Source organism: Myodes glareolus, chromosome 10, assembly GCF_982192425.1.
Source record: "Myodes glareolus chromosome 10, mMyoGla1.1, whole genome shotgun sequence".
Taxonomy (NCBI): Eukaryota; Metazoa; Chordata; class Mammalia; order Rodentia; family Cricetidae; genus Myodes; species Myodes glareolus.
The window spans coordinates 49,992,632-50,006,887 of record NC_142035.1 but is presented as its reverse complement, the minus strand read 5'-3'; the positions used below and the strand labels follow the sequence as shown (position 1 = coordinate 50,006,887).

At 41.6% G+C, this 14,256-nt stretch overlaps 1 protein-coding gene across 4 annotated transcripts in view; it reads right to left on the bottom strand.

Annotated features, from left to right (window-relative positions):
- Positions 1 to 11,013, bottom strand: part of Anapc1 (anaphase promoting complex subunit 1) — a 78,398-nt gene extending 67,385 nt beyond the window's left edge. For 2 of the 4 annotated variants that reach the window (XM_048460052.3, XM_048460055.3), the window contains exons 1-7: positions 10,759 to 10,990; positions 9,407 to 9,643; positions 7,863 to 8,024; positions 4,199 to 4,250; positions 3,910 to 4,010; positions 2,910 to 2,992; positions 1,595 to 1,668 (exon numbers count right to left, since the gene is read on the bottom strand). In XM_048460052.3, the coding sequence (XP_048316009.3) occupies positions 1,595 to 1,668; positions 2,910 to 2,992; positions 3,910 to 4,010; positions 4,199 to 4,250; positions 7,863 to 8,024; positions 9,407 to 9,619 (685 nt within the window). In that variant the 5' untranslated portion in view covers positions 9,620 to 9,643; positions 10,759 to 10,990. Of the gene's footprint in view, positions 1 to 1,594; positions 1,669 to 2,909; positions 2,993 to 3,909; positions 4,011 to 4,198; positions 4,251 to 7,862; positions 8,025 to 9,406; positions 9,644 to 10,649; positions 10,730 to 10,758 lie in introns of those variants that run through there. The other 2 variants (XM_048460053.3, XM_048460054.3) reach the window with 2 other exon arrangements.
- Positions 11,014 to 14,256: the final 3,243 nt, after the last annotated feature.

Genomic DNA, 14,256 nt, shown 5'->3' with positions numbered 1-14,256 from the left:
TACACCAGGCTGGCCTCAAACTCAGAGATCCACCTGCCTCTGCTTCCCAAGTGCTGGGATTAAAGGCCCACACCACCACGTCCAACCAATCATCAATTTCTTTCAAGATTACAATCATTAGAAAAGTCTGATTGACTGGCTGGCTGACTGGTTCTATTCTGCCCTCCAATAACTAACCCAGGAGTGAATGATGTGTTTTACTTATTAAAAATGAAAAGTTTTTCCTGCTGAGTTCAGTTATTTTTCTATAACACTACAGACCACTTTCCATATCCTTAACAATTTCCTTCTCAGTTAAAATACTGGGAAATGGAAAAAAACATGATTACTCTCCAGAAATAGAAATTATTTTATAAAGAAATGATAAAACTAGCCAGGCATGGTGACATACACTTTTAATCCCAGCATTTAGGAGGCAGTGGCACACAGATCTCTGTAAATCTGAGGCAGCCGAATCTACACAGAGAGTTCCAGCACAGACAGGTCAACACAGTGGAATCCTGTCTCAAAAAAAAATGAAAAAAAAAACCAAAGAAATAATAAAACTATTTCAGACTGTCACCATTCCACTAAAATTAGAGGGCTTTTCTTTTTAGTAGAGGGAGGAATGGGGCTGGAGATGGCTCAGCCATTAAAAATGCTTACTGCTCTTGCAGAAGGCCCAAGCAGCTCACAATCACTTTTAACTCCAGTTCCAAGGATTCAATTCTATCCTCTGATCTCTGTGGGTATCTGGACACACGTGCACAAACCCACACATGGATATACACATAATTAAAATTAACAATAATAAAATCTTTTAAGAGAGAGAAATAGATGGTAGCTTCACTGTGTTGCCCATGCTGCCCACAAAGTGCTAGTCTCAAGCAATCTTCCCGCCTCAGCCTCAGAAGTTGCTGGGATTATAGGTACTTATCACCACCACCCATTTCTATCAAATCAGAATCTTGCTGTGTTTACAGTTTTACATATTATTCATAACATCCTACATGATCAACAATCTTTTTTGTCATTTGCTACAACCTTTAAAAAGACAGCTGGTATGTTTTAGAGAAACAGAACAGAGGTTCGATTTAGCCATGGCTATCCCACTCATGATGCAGGAGATAGAACCTCAGTGGCATTTGGAATGCACCAGTAAAATGACCAAAGACTACAAATGTCCTTCCAGTCTTCCACCTTTACTATCTGTAGGTGTTGATTCATGCTTGGTAAAGCCTAAATTTAAAGTCAAGCATACAGGAATACTTTAGATACATTCAAAGTGAGGATCGTCAGTAAACTTGAACAAAAAAAGTGGAACACTAAAATGTGCCCAGTAATCAGGACCTATGTTTCTATGTTTTTATTCTCAAAAAAAAAAAAAAAAAAAAAGTTCATCCAAGTATCATTCAAAGGACAGTTACATAAGGCAAATTAACAAACATCAGTGTCCCTCACTGACTTATGTCTTTAGTTTTACTGAGACAACTGTTGTCCTCGCTTTCAATGAATTGTTTTCATAATAAAAGTCTCTTTAAATAAAATTTTTATTTTTCTCCCTCCCTTGATATTAAAACAGAGCTTATATAAAAGAGTACAAAAGTATACTTACTTCCAGATTTACAAACAAGTGGAGTTATTTCATCCAGTGGATGTAGCATGCTGAACATAGTAGGCAAAGGTTCTCTAACAATAAACAAAACGCAAACAGTCATCAATAAGATAACTATGTGCACTCTCGTGCTAAACAAGCAACTAGAAATCTACTGTTACCACTTGAACGTGAGATGCCCTCATAGGCTCATATTTGAACACGTGGTCCCCGACTTGCAGCACTGCTATGGGAGGCTACTGGAGCCTTTGGGAAAATAGGGTCTGAAAGTTAACGCCCAGCCCTGTTCCCAATCCCTCATTTCACTTCCTGATAGGCCAAGATCCACAGAGCTTCTGCTACATAGCCCTTCTACCATGAACTGTGCCCTGCCTTCCCCAAAGGAAGGGCTGGAACCCTTAGCAAAATCAATCCTTCCTCCCGCAAGGGCTTGTCAAGCATCCTGTTGCAGCTATCTCAAAAAGGAACCTTCTAAATTCTTCAAATACCATCTATCATAGCATTCTCTGTTTTAGATATATCTAAACATATCTTCTTTTAGTAACTCCATAAATTCACACATAGAAAGAAAATGACTGTTCGGGGGAAATCTGCAAATAGCAGCCATCACATGACAGAACCCAAAGAATAAAAACAGGCTTAAGACAGTCATTCACTTATCCCCCTTAGGGGTAGTGTGACTATAGTAGTTAAGAAATTTAATTTCCTACCTTGTTCATACAGGGGACATTTTTAAATAGAAGAAAAAAGTATGTCAAGTAATGGCATGCAATTTTCAGGAAGGTGGAGGGAAAGTGCTGGCTTTCTATCAAAGCAGAGATTCAAATCTGCAAACAGCTGACGCAGTGAGCACCTACTTTTGCACACCCTGTGTTTGTTTGTACGCTCCTCCTCTCAGTAAGTTCAGTTTACAGGGAGGCAAGGTAGGTGCCCATCAGCAGGTATCCACCATGACTGAGCACTTAACAGACACTGGGCTGTCTGTGAGAGTCTGCACAGATGGCAAAAGGTAAAAAGTACCACTTCTGGAACAAATAAGGAGAGTGGCAATATGTCCACAGTCGTACGTGAAGACATGGAAGAGCTAGTAACTGAACCGTCACTATACCACGGTTTAATGTTAGCACAAAGATCACAGGACAATGAAGTGTTGGATGAGCAGTCACAGCTGAGCTCAAACTGGCATGAAAATGTTTTAATTCTTATGCTGTGAGTATGGACATCATCACCACCCCAAACATTTAGGTTAAGTTTACTTCAGAATCAACACTTAAAAGCCCAAGAAGTAACATTCTGAAGAGAATAAATTGAATACCTAGGTAGACTTGGAGGCACCTCATGTGAAGAACTGCTTCGTTCAAACAGCAAACCATATTTAGTGGCCCAAACATTTGCCACCTATCAATACAAGGGTGGGGGAACAGAAGTAAGAGAACAAGTTTAAGAAAATGTTTCTGTAAACATGACTGAATATTCAATTTTCATGGAATTTACTGAGAGCTTTCGAAGTAACATGATCACAAACTACAGTACTTCAAAGACAAAACCACAGAAGAGGTGCTCAGTGTGAAACTGCTGCCCGTGTAGGCACCAACATGAGAGCGAAAGAAAACCTCAATATCACTGGTATCATTATTGAATGATGATGTGCTGCAATAAAAAGGCCAATATTATTCATCTACCTACTATAATAAAGCCAAAATGGTTTCTTAAATATCACTAAACTGACGAACATCTCAAACTGTAATTTGCTTCACTAAAACACTATTTCTGTGAAAAGGACAGACACGGTGAACTGAAAATACTAAGTACAACTAACACCCTCGACACATAAAGATCTTTGTAAAACGCTGTTACACATGATCTCTGACAAAAACACACATAAAAGGTTTTGTTGTTGTTGTTGTTGTTTTGGTTTTTGGTTTTTCAAGACAGGGTTTCTCTGTGTAACAGTCCTGACTGTCCTGGAACTCACTCTGTAGCCCAGGCTGGCCTCGAACTCACAGAGATCCACCTGCTTCTGCCTCCCAAGTGTTGGGATTAAAGGCGTGCGCCACCACCGCCCAGCTTCTTTTTTTAAAAAAAGAGGTAGGGTTTTTTTTTTTAATTTATTTTATATGCATTGGCGTTTTATCTGCATGTATTTGTGAGGGTTTCAGATTTTGGGGTTACAGACAGCTGTGAACTACTACATGGGTGCTAGGAACTGAACCCAGATCCTCCGAATGAGCAGCTGGTGCTCTTAACCCCTGAGCCATCTCTTCTCCACCCCCTTTTTTTGAATACACTGACAAACTTAAAACACTCAAGTTTACCTGAAATGGTAAGGAAGCTATATAATCCTTCCCGTCTACGCTGTGCATGTTCATACATGAGCTCTGTAATATACATATGCATTTCTCTACTTCATGGCTCTCTGAAAGCATACAAGATTTATGGGTTATTTTCCTGCTAAACAGTTCAATCCAAACAGCCAAAGTTCATTAATGCATAATGCAAAACTTTTAATTTAAATCACTATGACTAAGAATTACTTATAAACATATTACACAGTGAGTTAAATATTTGGAAATATGGAAAATAAGATTTCATAAAGAAACTTACTGTGGATCTTTTCAGATTTATCCTGTGATGTAATGAAGTCACACCACAATGCCTAAAACCAAAACAAAATGCTTGTCTAAGAAAATTACATCTAAATAATCTGCCAGCTAATGACATCAGTAACAATGATATTTACATAATACATTTCCTCAGTTCAATAAAGATATATTTTTATACATATATGCGCTCATACAGTCATACATACATATCATGGAAAGAAACAAGAGTAACAAAAAATAAGATTAGAATACTTAACATATCCTAAGATGACATATGATAATTAAATCTTAAGAGAAAGGAAAATAAAACAGTAAGACTCAGTTGACACAAGTCTTGCAATTAAAGCTCAAACATCAGCTCAGCCTATGTAAACCCTGCATCCTATAATAGCAAGAATTGAGTTTAAAAGTGACTCAGCAACTAATCCCACTCTCTATGCTCTTACTTTAAAAATGTTTAGAAAACATCTGTCTCTATTAATTCACTAAATTGAACACTTAAAAATGGTTTAAAACATAAATTAAGTTGTGCATATATAGTCCGCCACAATCCTAAAAAAATAATAAAATGCTACTAAGTAATTTTAATTTAAAAACTTTAATTTAATTTAAATGCTACGAAGTAAATCTAACTTAATAAAGATGTTCTCTTTTGTTTGTTTGCTTCTGAGACAGGGTCTCACTATGTAGCCCTGCTTAGCCTGGAACTCATTATGTAGACCAGGTTGGTCTACCTCCCAAATACTAAGATTGAAAATAATACTCTAATATCATCTAACAGTAAATCCTTCTTTTAACTTTTCCAACTCCCCAACCACCCAAAAAAAGAAAAAAAAATCTTTTACCTAGTTTCTAGAACCAGAATTCAAACAAAGTTCATTTAAAAAGTTTAAAAAATAGTGCATTTGGCCTACCACTGGCTGCCCTACCTATAAACACAGCACTAGAGAGGCGAGAGGAATGGGGTGCTCATCTGAGCACAGCCTGAGCCCTACACAGTAAAACGCTGCTCAAGAAAGAAAGGAGTCTGAGAATGTCACTTTAGTGCCCACCATTCAGTGCTTTTCCTCCCTGATTCACTTTTTTAAAGAGACCAGAATGTAAACATTTCCAAATTCTGGATTCATCTAGTTACTAATTTCCTACTTTATTCTTTTAAACTTTTAATTATGAAAAATTTCAAATATACACACAAAGTACACAAAATGTATCTCCATTCCCAACTTTCATAATTATCAGCCATCAGCCACTCCTTTTTATTTTTATTTTCTGAAACAAGGTTTCTCTACAGAGCCCCGGCTGTCCTGGAAATTACTATGTAGCCCAGGCTGGTCTCAAACTCACAGAGATCTGCCAGCCTCTTCCTCCTGAGTGCTGTGATTAGGAATGTACACCACCAGATCCAACTTTGTTCTTTTTCATTAGTAGTTCGTGCGGGAGAACTGTCTGTATTCTGTCAATCTGTTTATTTTGAATAAATGCTGATTGGCCAGGCAGGAAGTATAGGTGGGTCAACCCGACAGGAAGTAGAGGTGGGACTATGAGAACAGGAGAATGCTAGAAAGGAGGAAGTCCATTCCCCCCACTCGTGCCCAGACTCCAAAGAGGCAAGATGTGACCTGCCCTGCTGAGAAAGGTACCCAGCCATGTGGTAGCATAGATAAGAACAATGGGTTAACAAGTAGCACACTTATTATTTTGTGTGCACCACAGCACACCTGTAGCAGTCAGAGGACAATTTGCAGGAGTCACTGCTCTTTCCACCATGTGGGTCCTGTAGGTTCAACTCAGATTGTTGGACTTAGCAGAAAGTACCTTTATCAGCCTAGCAATCTTTCTGGCCACAGCTACGGACAAATAATCTTCAACCCATTCTTCATCTCATGCTATTAGTAACTCTGCATCTCATGTTACTTTGTAGTTTCATTCCCTTAGGCCTCAAGCTTATTACAAACTGGAAGCTAGTTCGAAATAGACACACATTAAATATTTCTCAAAAGAAAATATAGTAGACATATTTTTTTTCTATATTACAGCTAGCTGGAAGTACATATCCTTTACCCTACTGTAAGTTGCCCTGAACTCAATCACTTGGCTGAGCCAGACACCAAAAACAACCTCAAAGAAAAGTTGTATTTGCTTACTTACATTTACCAAGTAAAACCTTACTGACACAGTATTATCCTTTTCTGCAATGGTGTTAATAACCACTATAACCTTGCCTGAACTGATTAGCACACTAGAAGCTACAAATTAATTTCCACTTCTACCATTTATTTTACATTTATGGGTTGGTATTCTTCAAAAAGTTAAAAGATAAATTGCCTATCTTCCTGAAATAGTAAGTGCTTAATTTCTTCTACTAATTTTTAGAAACTGGTTCTAACAACCACTACAATAGCAACAAATTAGGCTGAATTTCCTTTCACTATAAATCCAGTAACTTTAATATACTCAACATCTGAAAATGAATTATAGTAATCATGAACTTTAAAGTATTTCCTGTGGGTTTTTTTTTTTTTTTTTTTTTGGTTTTTCGAGACAGGGTTTCTGTGTAGTTTTGGTGTCCATCCTGGAACTAGCTCTTGTAGACCCAGGCTGGCCTCAAACTCACAGAGATCTGCCTGCCTCTGCCTTCCCTCTGCCTCCCAAGTGCTGGGATTAAAGGCGTGCTTCACCAGGTCACATAATTTTTGATGTGGGATGTCCTTCTGTATATGTGTTACTTTTATTGGTTGATGAATAAAGCTGTTTGGGCCAATGGCTTAGCAGAACAAAGCCAGGTGGGAAATCAAAACAGAGACAGAGAGGACAGAGAGTAGGTAGAGACAAGAAGACTCCATGTAGCTGCCCAAGGAGAAGGACGCTAACTAGAACCCTGCACAGTAAGCCACAGTCTCGTGAGAATACATGGGTTAATTTAAGATGTAAGAGTTAATTAATACAAAGCCTGAGCTAAAGGTCAAACAGGGTTGTAATTAATATAGTTTCTGTGTGATGATTTGGGTCTGGGTGGCCAGGAAACAAGGGAGCAGCCTCAGTTTACAAAGTTTACAAACCTTTTTTTTTCTTTTTGGTTTTCCAAGACAGGATTTCTCTGTATAACAGTCCTGGCTGTCCTGGAACTAGCTCTTGAAGACCAGGCTGGCCTCGAACTCACAGAGATCTGTTTGCCTCTGCCTCCTGAGTGCTGGCGTTAAAGGCATGCACCACCACTGCCTGGCTTAAGGTCACATAACTTTTTGCTGACAATAACAGACCTCAAGGTCCACATCTACTGCTAATATACTTTATCTCAGTGCTGTGTGTGTGTGTGTGTGTGTGTGTGTAAAAGTGTTTGCCTAGCATATAGAAGGCCCTAAATTCAATCCTCAGTATTACAAAAACAATAGCAATATAAATAAAGACTGAGCCAGGTGTGGTGTGCACACCTGTCCCCCAGCACTCAGGAGGCTGGGCAAGAGGATCTCAAAAGTGCCAGGGCAGCCTGGGCTACAGAAACGCAGTCATGATGGATAAAGTGAGAATCTCACTTTCCTGCCAGTTTCTTCACTTCATGACATAATGGACACTGCTGTTGTCATTAGTTACACATTTAAAATGCAAGCTTTCTTATAAAACACTTATATTATAGTTAATCAACTGTACAAACTCAGTGAGCTCACCTGCTGGACAGTGCTGTCCACTGTGAAAGCTTTGTACACGGCCAGTGCCTGGCTTTTACTCCCTTTGCTCCAGATAACCATGTTCCCAGCCACATAGAGCTCTTCATCGTAGTCGGCTGCATCTCCAATCTCACTCACACCTTTTCTTAACTGCCAGCTTTCCTAAAAAATTAACACACGGGACATGCTCAAGCACTTCCTCCTTTGTTTTCAATAGACTGCAGTCTATTGCCTGTGGATTAAGACTCAACTCAACACTAAGTCCCAAAAACACTGTGGTACATGGATAAGCAAAATGGGTGAATTAGCAAAGTGGTACATTGTATCAGGAGATTCTTGAGATTACTTAGAGGTGGGAGAAATGGTTCAGTGGTTAAGAGCACTGACTGCTCTTCCAGAGAACCCAGGTTTGATTCCCAGCACCTAACAAGGTGTCTTATTACTGTCTCTAACTCCAGTTCCAAGAGCTCTGAGGCCCTCTTCTGGCCTCTGTGGGCACTGCACACATATGGTGCATAGACTCACAAGCAGGTAAAATACCCACAGACATAATTTTTAAAGTTGACTCAAAAATTCCGTGTTAGGTGTTTTATTTTATATTTCTATGTCCCCTGTATTATTATGCCAAAAACACAGGTAAGCAAAAAGTATATCTTACATACAGATCATAAAATAAAATTCATGCTTGAATGGAAACTGAAAGTATGTATTAAATATAATGTAGAGAATAGAAAAGAGACAGTGAGGTGCACATGTGGCTCGATGGAGGACTTGATGCAGTGTAGACGTCCTTGCTGCACAGCTTCTTCCCCTTGTCCCACCCACAAGATGAATGGAAGACAGAAAGTTTCTGATTTCGAACTATGTACATTCCAAGAGCTCTGATTTCGAAGGCATATGAAGATTAAGTAAGGCAGCAGAGGAGATGTATAGTTCAGTGACAGAGTGTTTGTCTACCAAGACCATGACCTTGGCTTGGCTCCAGAACTACCAAAAATAAAAAGCAGCAGCAGCTGAGGGATACACAGAAACTATTCTGTTCTGGTGTTTTGGGGCTGCTGTTTTCTGACATACTTTTACATCTCATCTCCATAAGAACCACTACTTTGCCAACCACTGTGGCACATACCTCTAATGCCAGTACTCAGAAGACTAAGACAGAAGGAACAAAAGTTCAGGGTTAGACTTACGTAGTGAAGCCTAATTACAAAACAAACAAACAAAAAACAAAAACAAAAAACACTACTCTAATACTCTTATGTAACAACATAAAATGTGTTGCAGGTAGCATTTCTAATCTCTAACATTTAGTCATATGAAGTGAAAACAAACTTTAAAATGAGCCATGATAGCGGTACTCAACCCTCATTACAAGTTATGTAGTGCACCCACGTAAGCAGCACAGACTGAAATTACTGCATGTTAGCCTTTAAAGCCCAAGTGCCAACATACACTAATTTCGCATATTCATCTACGTAGCTTTAAATTACAAGTAGATTTATTCATGCTATGTTTCAAAAGTATGATGAGAATCGTTATAAAACCTTCTGTTTCTCATGGATTGTAACCTCCTGAAGAGATCCCACCAAGCCAGCTGCACCATCGGAAGACCACAATTCAGAGGCTGGCTGCAGCTGACGAAGTTGAAGGTTCAAAGCATTAGGGTGGTGCTTGCAGTGGTCGCGACCGAAAGGAACGAATTCCTGCAAATCCCCGGCTGCAATCATCGTTGCCCTTTCTTCAGAGAAGTTCGACATGGGTTCCAAATATCAACATTATTTCTGTGTGAATCCAAACACAAGCTCATCAGCCTTCTAGTCAAAACCAGTTTGTGACTACAAAGACCTGCATGGAGCTAAGGCGGAAACATGCCAGAGCACCGCACAAACATTTCTACGCATACTTAAGCAGGGCTGGTTAACCTCCTGACGGTCTGTGTGGCATTAGTATGTAAGGTGAGAGAGGGTATGGCATATCAGTTAAATTACAATCCCCAAACATGGCTCAAAGCAAGCATTTGATAGGAGTACTATAGCCAACTGTTAGTGTTTAAAATGACACTTAAGATTAGCAACATCTAACTAAATATGACTTGAAGTTCTTATCTGAAGTTTTACAGCATCGGTCTTTTGTTTTTTGTTTTGTTTTGTTTTTGGTTTTTTCCTTACAAACACCTCAAAGTTCAAGCACCTAAGTTTCTATGAGGCCCTCTACAGTCACAGTCTTTCGTGCTGTGAATTAAATGTCATCCCTGAGATGATTATGTCTTTTCCGCCTCCTAGAACTACATCAGTATTGAGAAGAGCTCAATTTGAAGAACTATAAATGCCTTATAAAACGTCTAAAAAATTCCAAAATGTAGCTGGCTTTTCCAAATTCTACTCCACAACAACATTAAAGAACTGGCAGGTTTATTCGACTTACTCTTGTGCAACTATATAATTTCACTCTCTTATACCTTAAAACAAACCTACAGGATTATTAATTACAGCATCATTTTCAGAGTTCGATGTCTTTTAGCCCAAAAGCATCATACTTAATGCTCTCACAGTTCTCCCAAACTTATTAACTGTGGTATTCATTACGGGCCACATAGCTGGCGTGCTATAAATAAAACTGTCATTACTGGTTACTAGAAACATATGCGAAGAGCGGAACCCAGAGTTGTGTCTCTACAAAAAGAGGCTTTTTGAGTAAGCCGCGCTGAGAGGTAGCGGCCCGAGAATCCCGCGCAGGGCGCGTCGGGCGCACCCCGAAAAGCCCATCTGAGACTATTGTCTCCCTCACCCCAGCACGCTCTCAGGGCCCGCCCCGGGCCGCTCAGCCCTCCGGTCACCGGGTGCAGTGCAGCCCCGACATCAAGTCGCAGCGATGCGCAAGCCAGCCCGGCCCGCACCTGAGTGACTCGGGACGCGTCAGGCGCTTGCGAGCCCCGGCTGCTCCCCGGAGGCGCAGGGGCCGCGGAGGCCCGAGAGCAGGTCGGTCAGGATGGCTCCTCGGCCGCCACAGCTTCTCATCACTTGTCCCTCACTGACCCCGGAGGAAGAACGGGCCGCAGCGGGGAACCGAAGACGGATGGGCGGAACTCAAATGGAAGAGTCCATCTTGGATTTCCCGTCCTGCCTCGCGCCCGGGGCAGGGCGCCACGGGGACGCGCGGCAGCGGGGCGGGCCTAGCGCCTGCGCAGCTCACGAAGGCGCCTGAGCGAGCATCCACAGTCGCATGACGTCACCTCCTTGCTAGCTCCAGACCTTGTCTCTCAATTGTGTTATGTTGGGTAATTTTTCTAGCTGGTTGCGGTCCTCCTCATCTCAAGAAGAGATGTGTGCCTCCCGACTGAAGAACGGGAGCACAAGGGAGGCCGCTGATCTTCTCAGGAATGCTAGCAAAGTACAGAAATTCGCATACTCCCACCAAAAATGGGTTCTAATCCGGTAATTGCTTGATATCTCTGAGTTTAAAAAAAATAAAAATAAAGATGGCGGGTCCTCTCAGTGCCTAAGAATAAAGTTCCAGTTCCAGTCCTGTTCTTTTCCCGGAAATGCATTTATCTGGAATTTGATGCCTTTGCATATTTGTCTATTGTGACACACACCTTGATATTGTGGTTCATTCTCCTTTACTTGGAATGTCATCTTCAGAGCTTGAGGCTGCACTCCAACAGGAAGGAGTTTCTCTTAGAACTGGTGAGAGGAATGACTGTTTAGCTGAGTATTCGAAATAGGCTCTCCCAGCAACACAAGAATTCCTTCCTGGGGACCTGCTCCTCTCAGCACTACACACACACACACACACACCAACACCATCACCCCCTATCCTAAGCCTCTTCAGCTCCTGAGCTTCACTTCGCTTCTCCTTGCCTGGGTATTCAAAACAGTCAAATTAGCAATTATATTCCGCATGCTCAACTCCAATCTTATATTCCTTCCCACAAACCCCATCATCCTACAAAGTTCTATCTCCAACAGGGCTTTCTGGAAGAACCAATAGAAGAGCACACTTGAGTTGCCTCTCAGAATCTCATCGCTTCCGTTCTCCATCTCCTCTACCTCTTGCCCCACCCTCCTCAGTCTACCAGCCCTATCAACCCTAAAAGTGGTCACTTGGAGTAGAAGGGTACGCTGTTCTTCATGATTCTCTATGCCACCAGGCCATTGTCATACTCCTTGAGACTGTGGTGTCTCCACATTGCCAGACTTGGATGAAAAGTCCCCCTGAGGGATATGGGATTTGGCTTCTGAAGAACCCACACATGGAAACTCAAAATGGTAGGGAGCAAACTGGTCAATGAGTAAAAATGAGGACATAACTGCTACTAGTTATGGTTGAGGAGAAGGTTTTTGTTGAAGAGACGAGGGAGAATACATCCAGGGACAATTGGAAGAGTCTAGACTGAACATGGCCAACAGAAGAGACCTGACCATGAGAGGAGGAGTCCTGGACAAGAGACAAAGAGAAGAGAGAGAGACAAGAAGACCAAGAGAGAACCAAGAGAATGAGGATCAATAGAGAAGCCAAGGACCAAAAGAGCTCATGACCAAAATATCTGGGTTATAAAGGAAAGAGGAAGAGCAGGAGGAAGAAGAAGAAGCAGAGGAGGAGGAGGAAGCAGCAGCAGTTGGGGGAAGGGAAGCCAAGCTCTGCAGGTGGAGAGGTTTAAGACAGAGTGGGGGAGAGGCGGCGCTAAGAGGAGCCAGGAACCCTGGAAGGAGTACTTGTGTGATGCTCAGAGAGCCTAGCAGACAGCATAGGCTTTAATATGTTAGAAGAAACCTCAGTTAGCCTTTTGTTGAGAGTTTCTTCGGGACCTAACAGTCAATAGGAACAAGGCAGGAAGGAGACAGGCTTCTAAATGACTGTTATTCTCCTTCCCGAGGAATGACCCAAGGACTTTTTTCTTTTTTCATTTTTTCTTTGCCTACGCATCCTTTGTGGCTGAGTGGACACAGCCATCAGTCTGCCGAATCCTTGGCAGCCAGTGTAATATTTGTTGTGCCACCCTTCCCTGCCCTTGTCCTCTTTCCTTCAGCCTCTCTCTAGGGCTAACCTCCAGTGCTCTTCATCCTTGGGTAGCCCAAGGAGCACAGAAGACACGACTGGCCGCCTAAGATGGTGTCTAGGGCGTCCCTAAAAAGGTTATCTCAAATGTCACTCCTGAACATTTGTTTCTCTGCTCAGATCTACCAGTGTGGTTCTTCATGGTTCCAGCCTATGTGACAACAAGGCCTGCCTAATATATCTTAGTCAGCTCTCTACATCATCCAAGAAGTTGGGGCAAGTGCCTGGAGGCAGGAACTGAAGCAGAGACCATGGAAGAGTGCTGATTAGTGGCTTTTTTTTTCATGGCTTATTGAGCCTGCTTTCTTACCCCCAGGACTACCTGCCTGGGGTGGCACTACCCACAGTGGTCCCTCCCACATCAATCATCAATCAAGAAAATGCCCCCACAATCTTGTTCACAGGCCATTCTGATGGAGGTGTTTTCACAACTGAGGTTCCCTCTTCCCAAGTAACTCTAGCTTGTGTCAAGCTAACATAAACTTAGCCAACACTGTTCTCCATGCTCTAGGCACCAGAGCAACGCCACAGGTCCTACAGGACAGTCAGACACTCCAAGCCCTCGGTTACATTCCAGTGTCATTAAGAGCACTGCCGGGCCCCGTGCTTTGACAAAGTCCCTTGAAAATCATCCTTCTGCTTCTGTCACAATTCACTCTGTCCATGGGAGCTCAAACCACAAAGCCAGGAGTTTGAAAGGACAAGAAGCCCCTAGCGTACCATCACCCTCCCAAGACAGCCTGCTGGTATTTTAGCAAATGCAGAACTTAGAGTACAAAATCCCTTGTGTAGACTCCTGTATATCACCCGTTCGCTGCATGTCCTATAAACAAACAGGAATTTCCTTAGGAACTCGTGAGATTGCATTTTGGACACAAACGTGCCCAATAATATTATTCATTCTATGCCCACACTAGTAAGATGCCCAGATTGCCTCTGTGAAATTTTTATGGATAGAATTGAATAAATAAAACTTGTTTTGCTAGCTCTTCTAATGACAAAATATATTTCTTTGTCGTTGGTGCTTAATAATATTACTGCAAATACTGGAACATAACGTAATAGACATCTATCATGTATTAATTTTCATAGACTAGAAGCCTAGACCAGGTCCTCTGGAAGAGCAGCCAATGCTCTTAACCACTGAATCTTCCCTCCAGCCCAAAACATATTTTTTTTGAAAAGAAAAGGTTAGTTAGTCTTATGTAATATAATCACAGAAGTGGCACTACTCTACCCACTTGGAGAATTAGAAGAAAGTCACATTCAAGGGAAGGAATTCCACAAGAAAGAAGGAATCATTGGGGGTCAGTATATAATCCTATTTTAAGGCTGG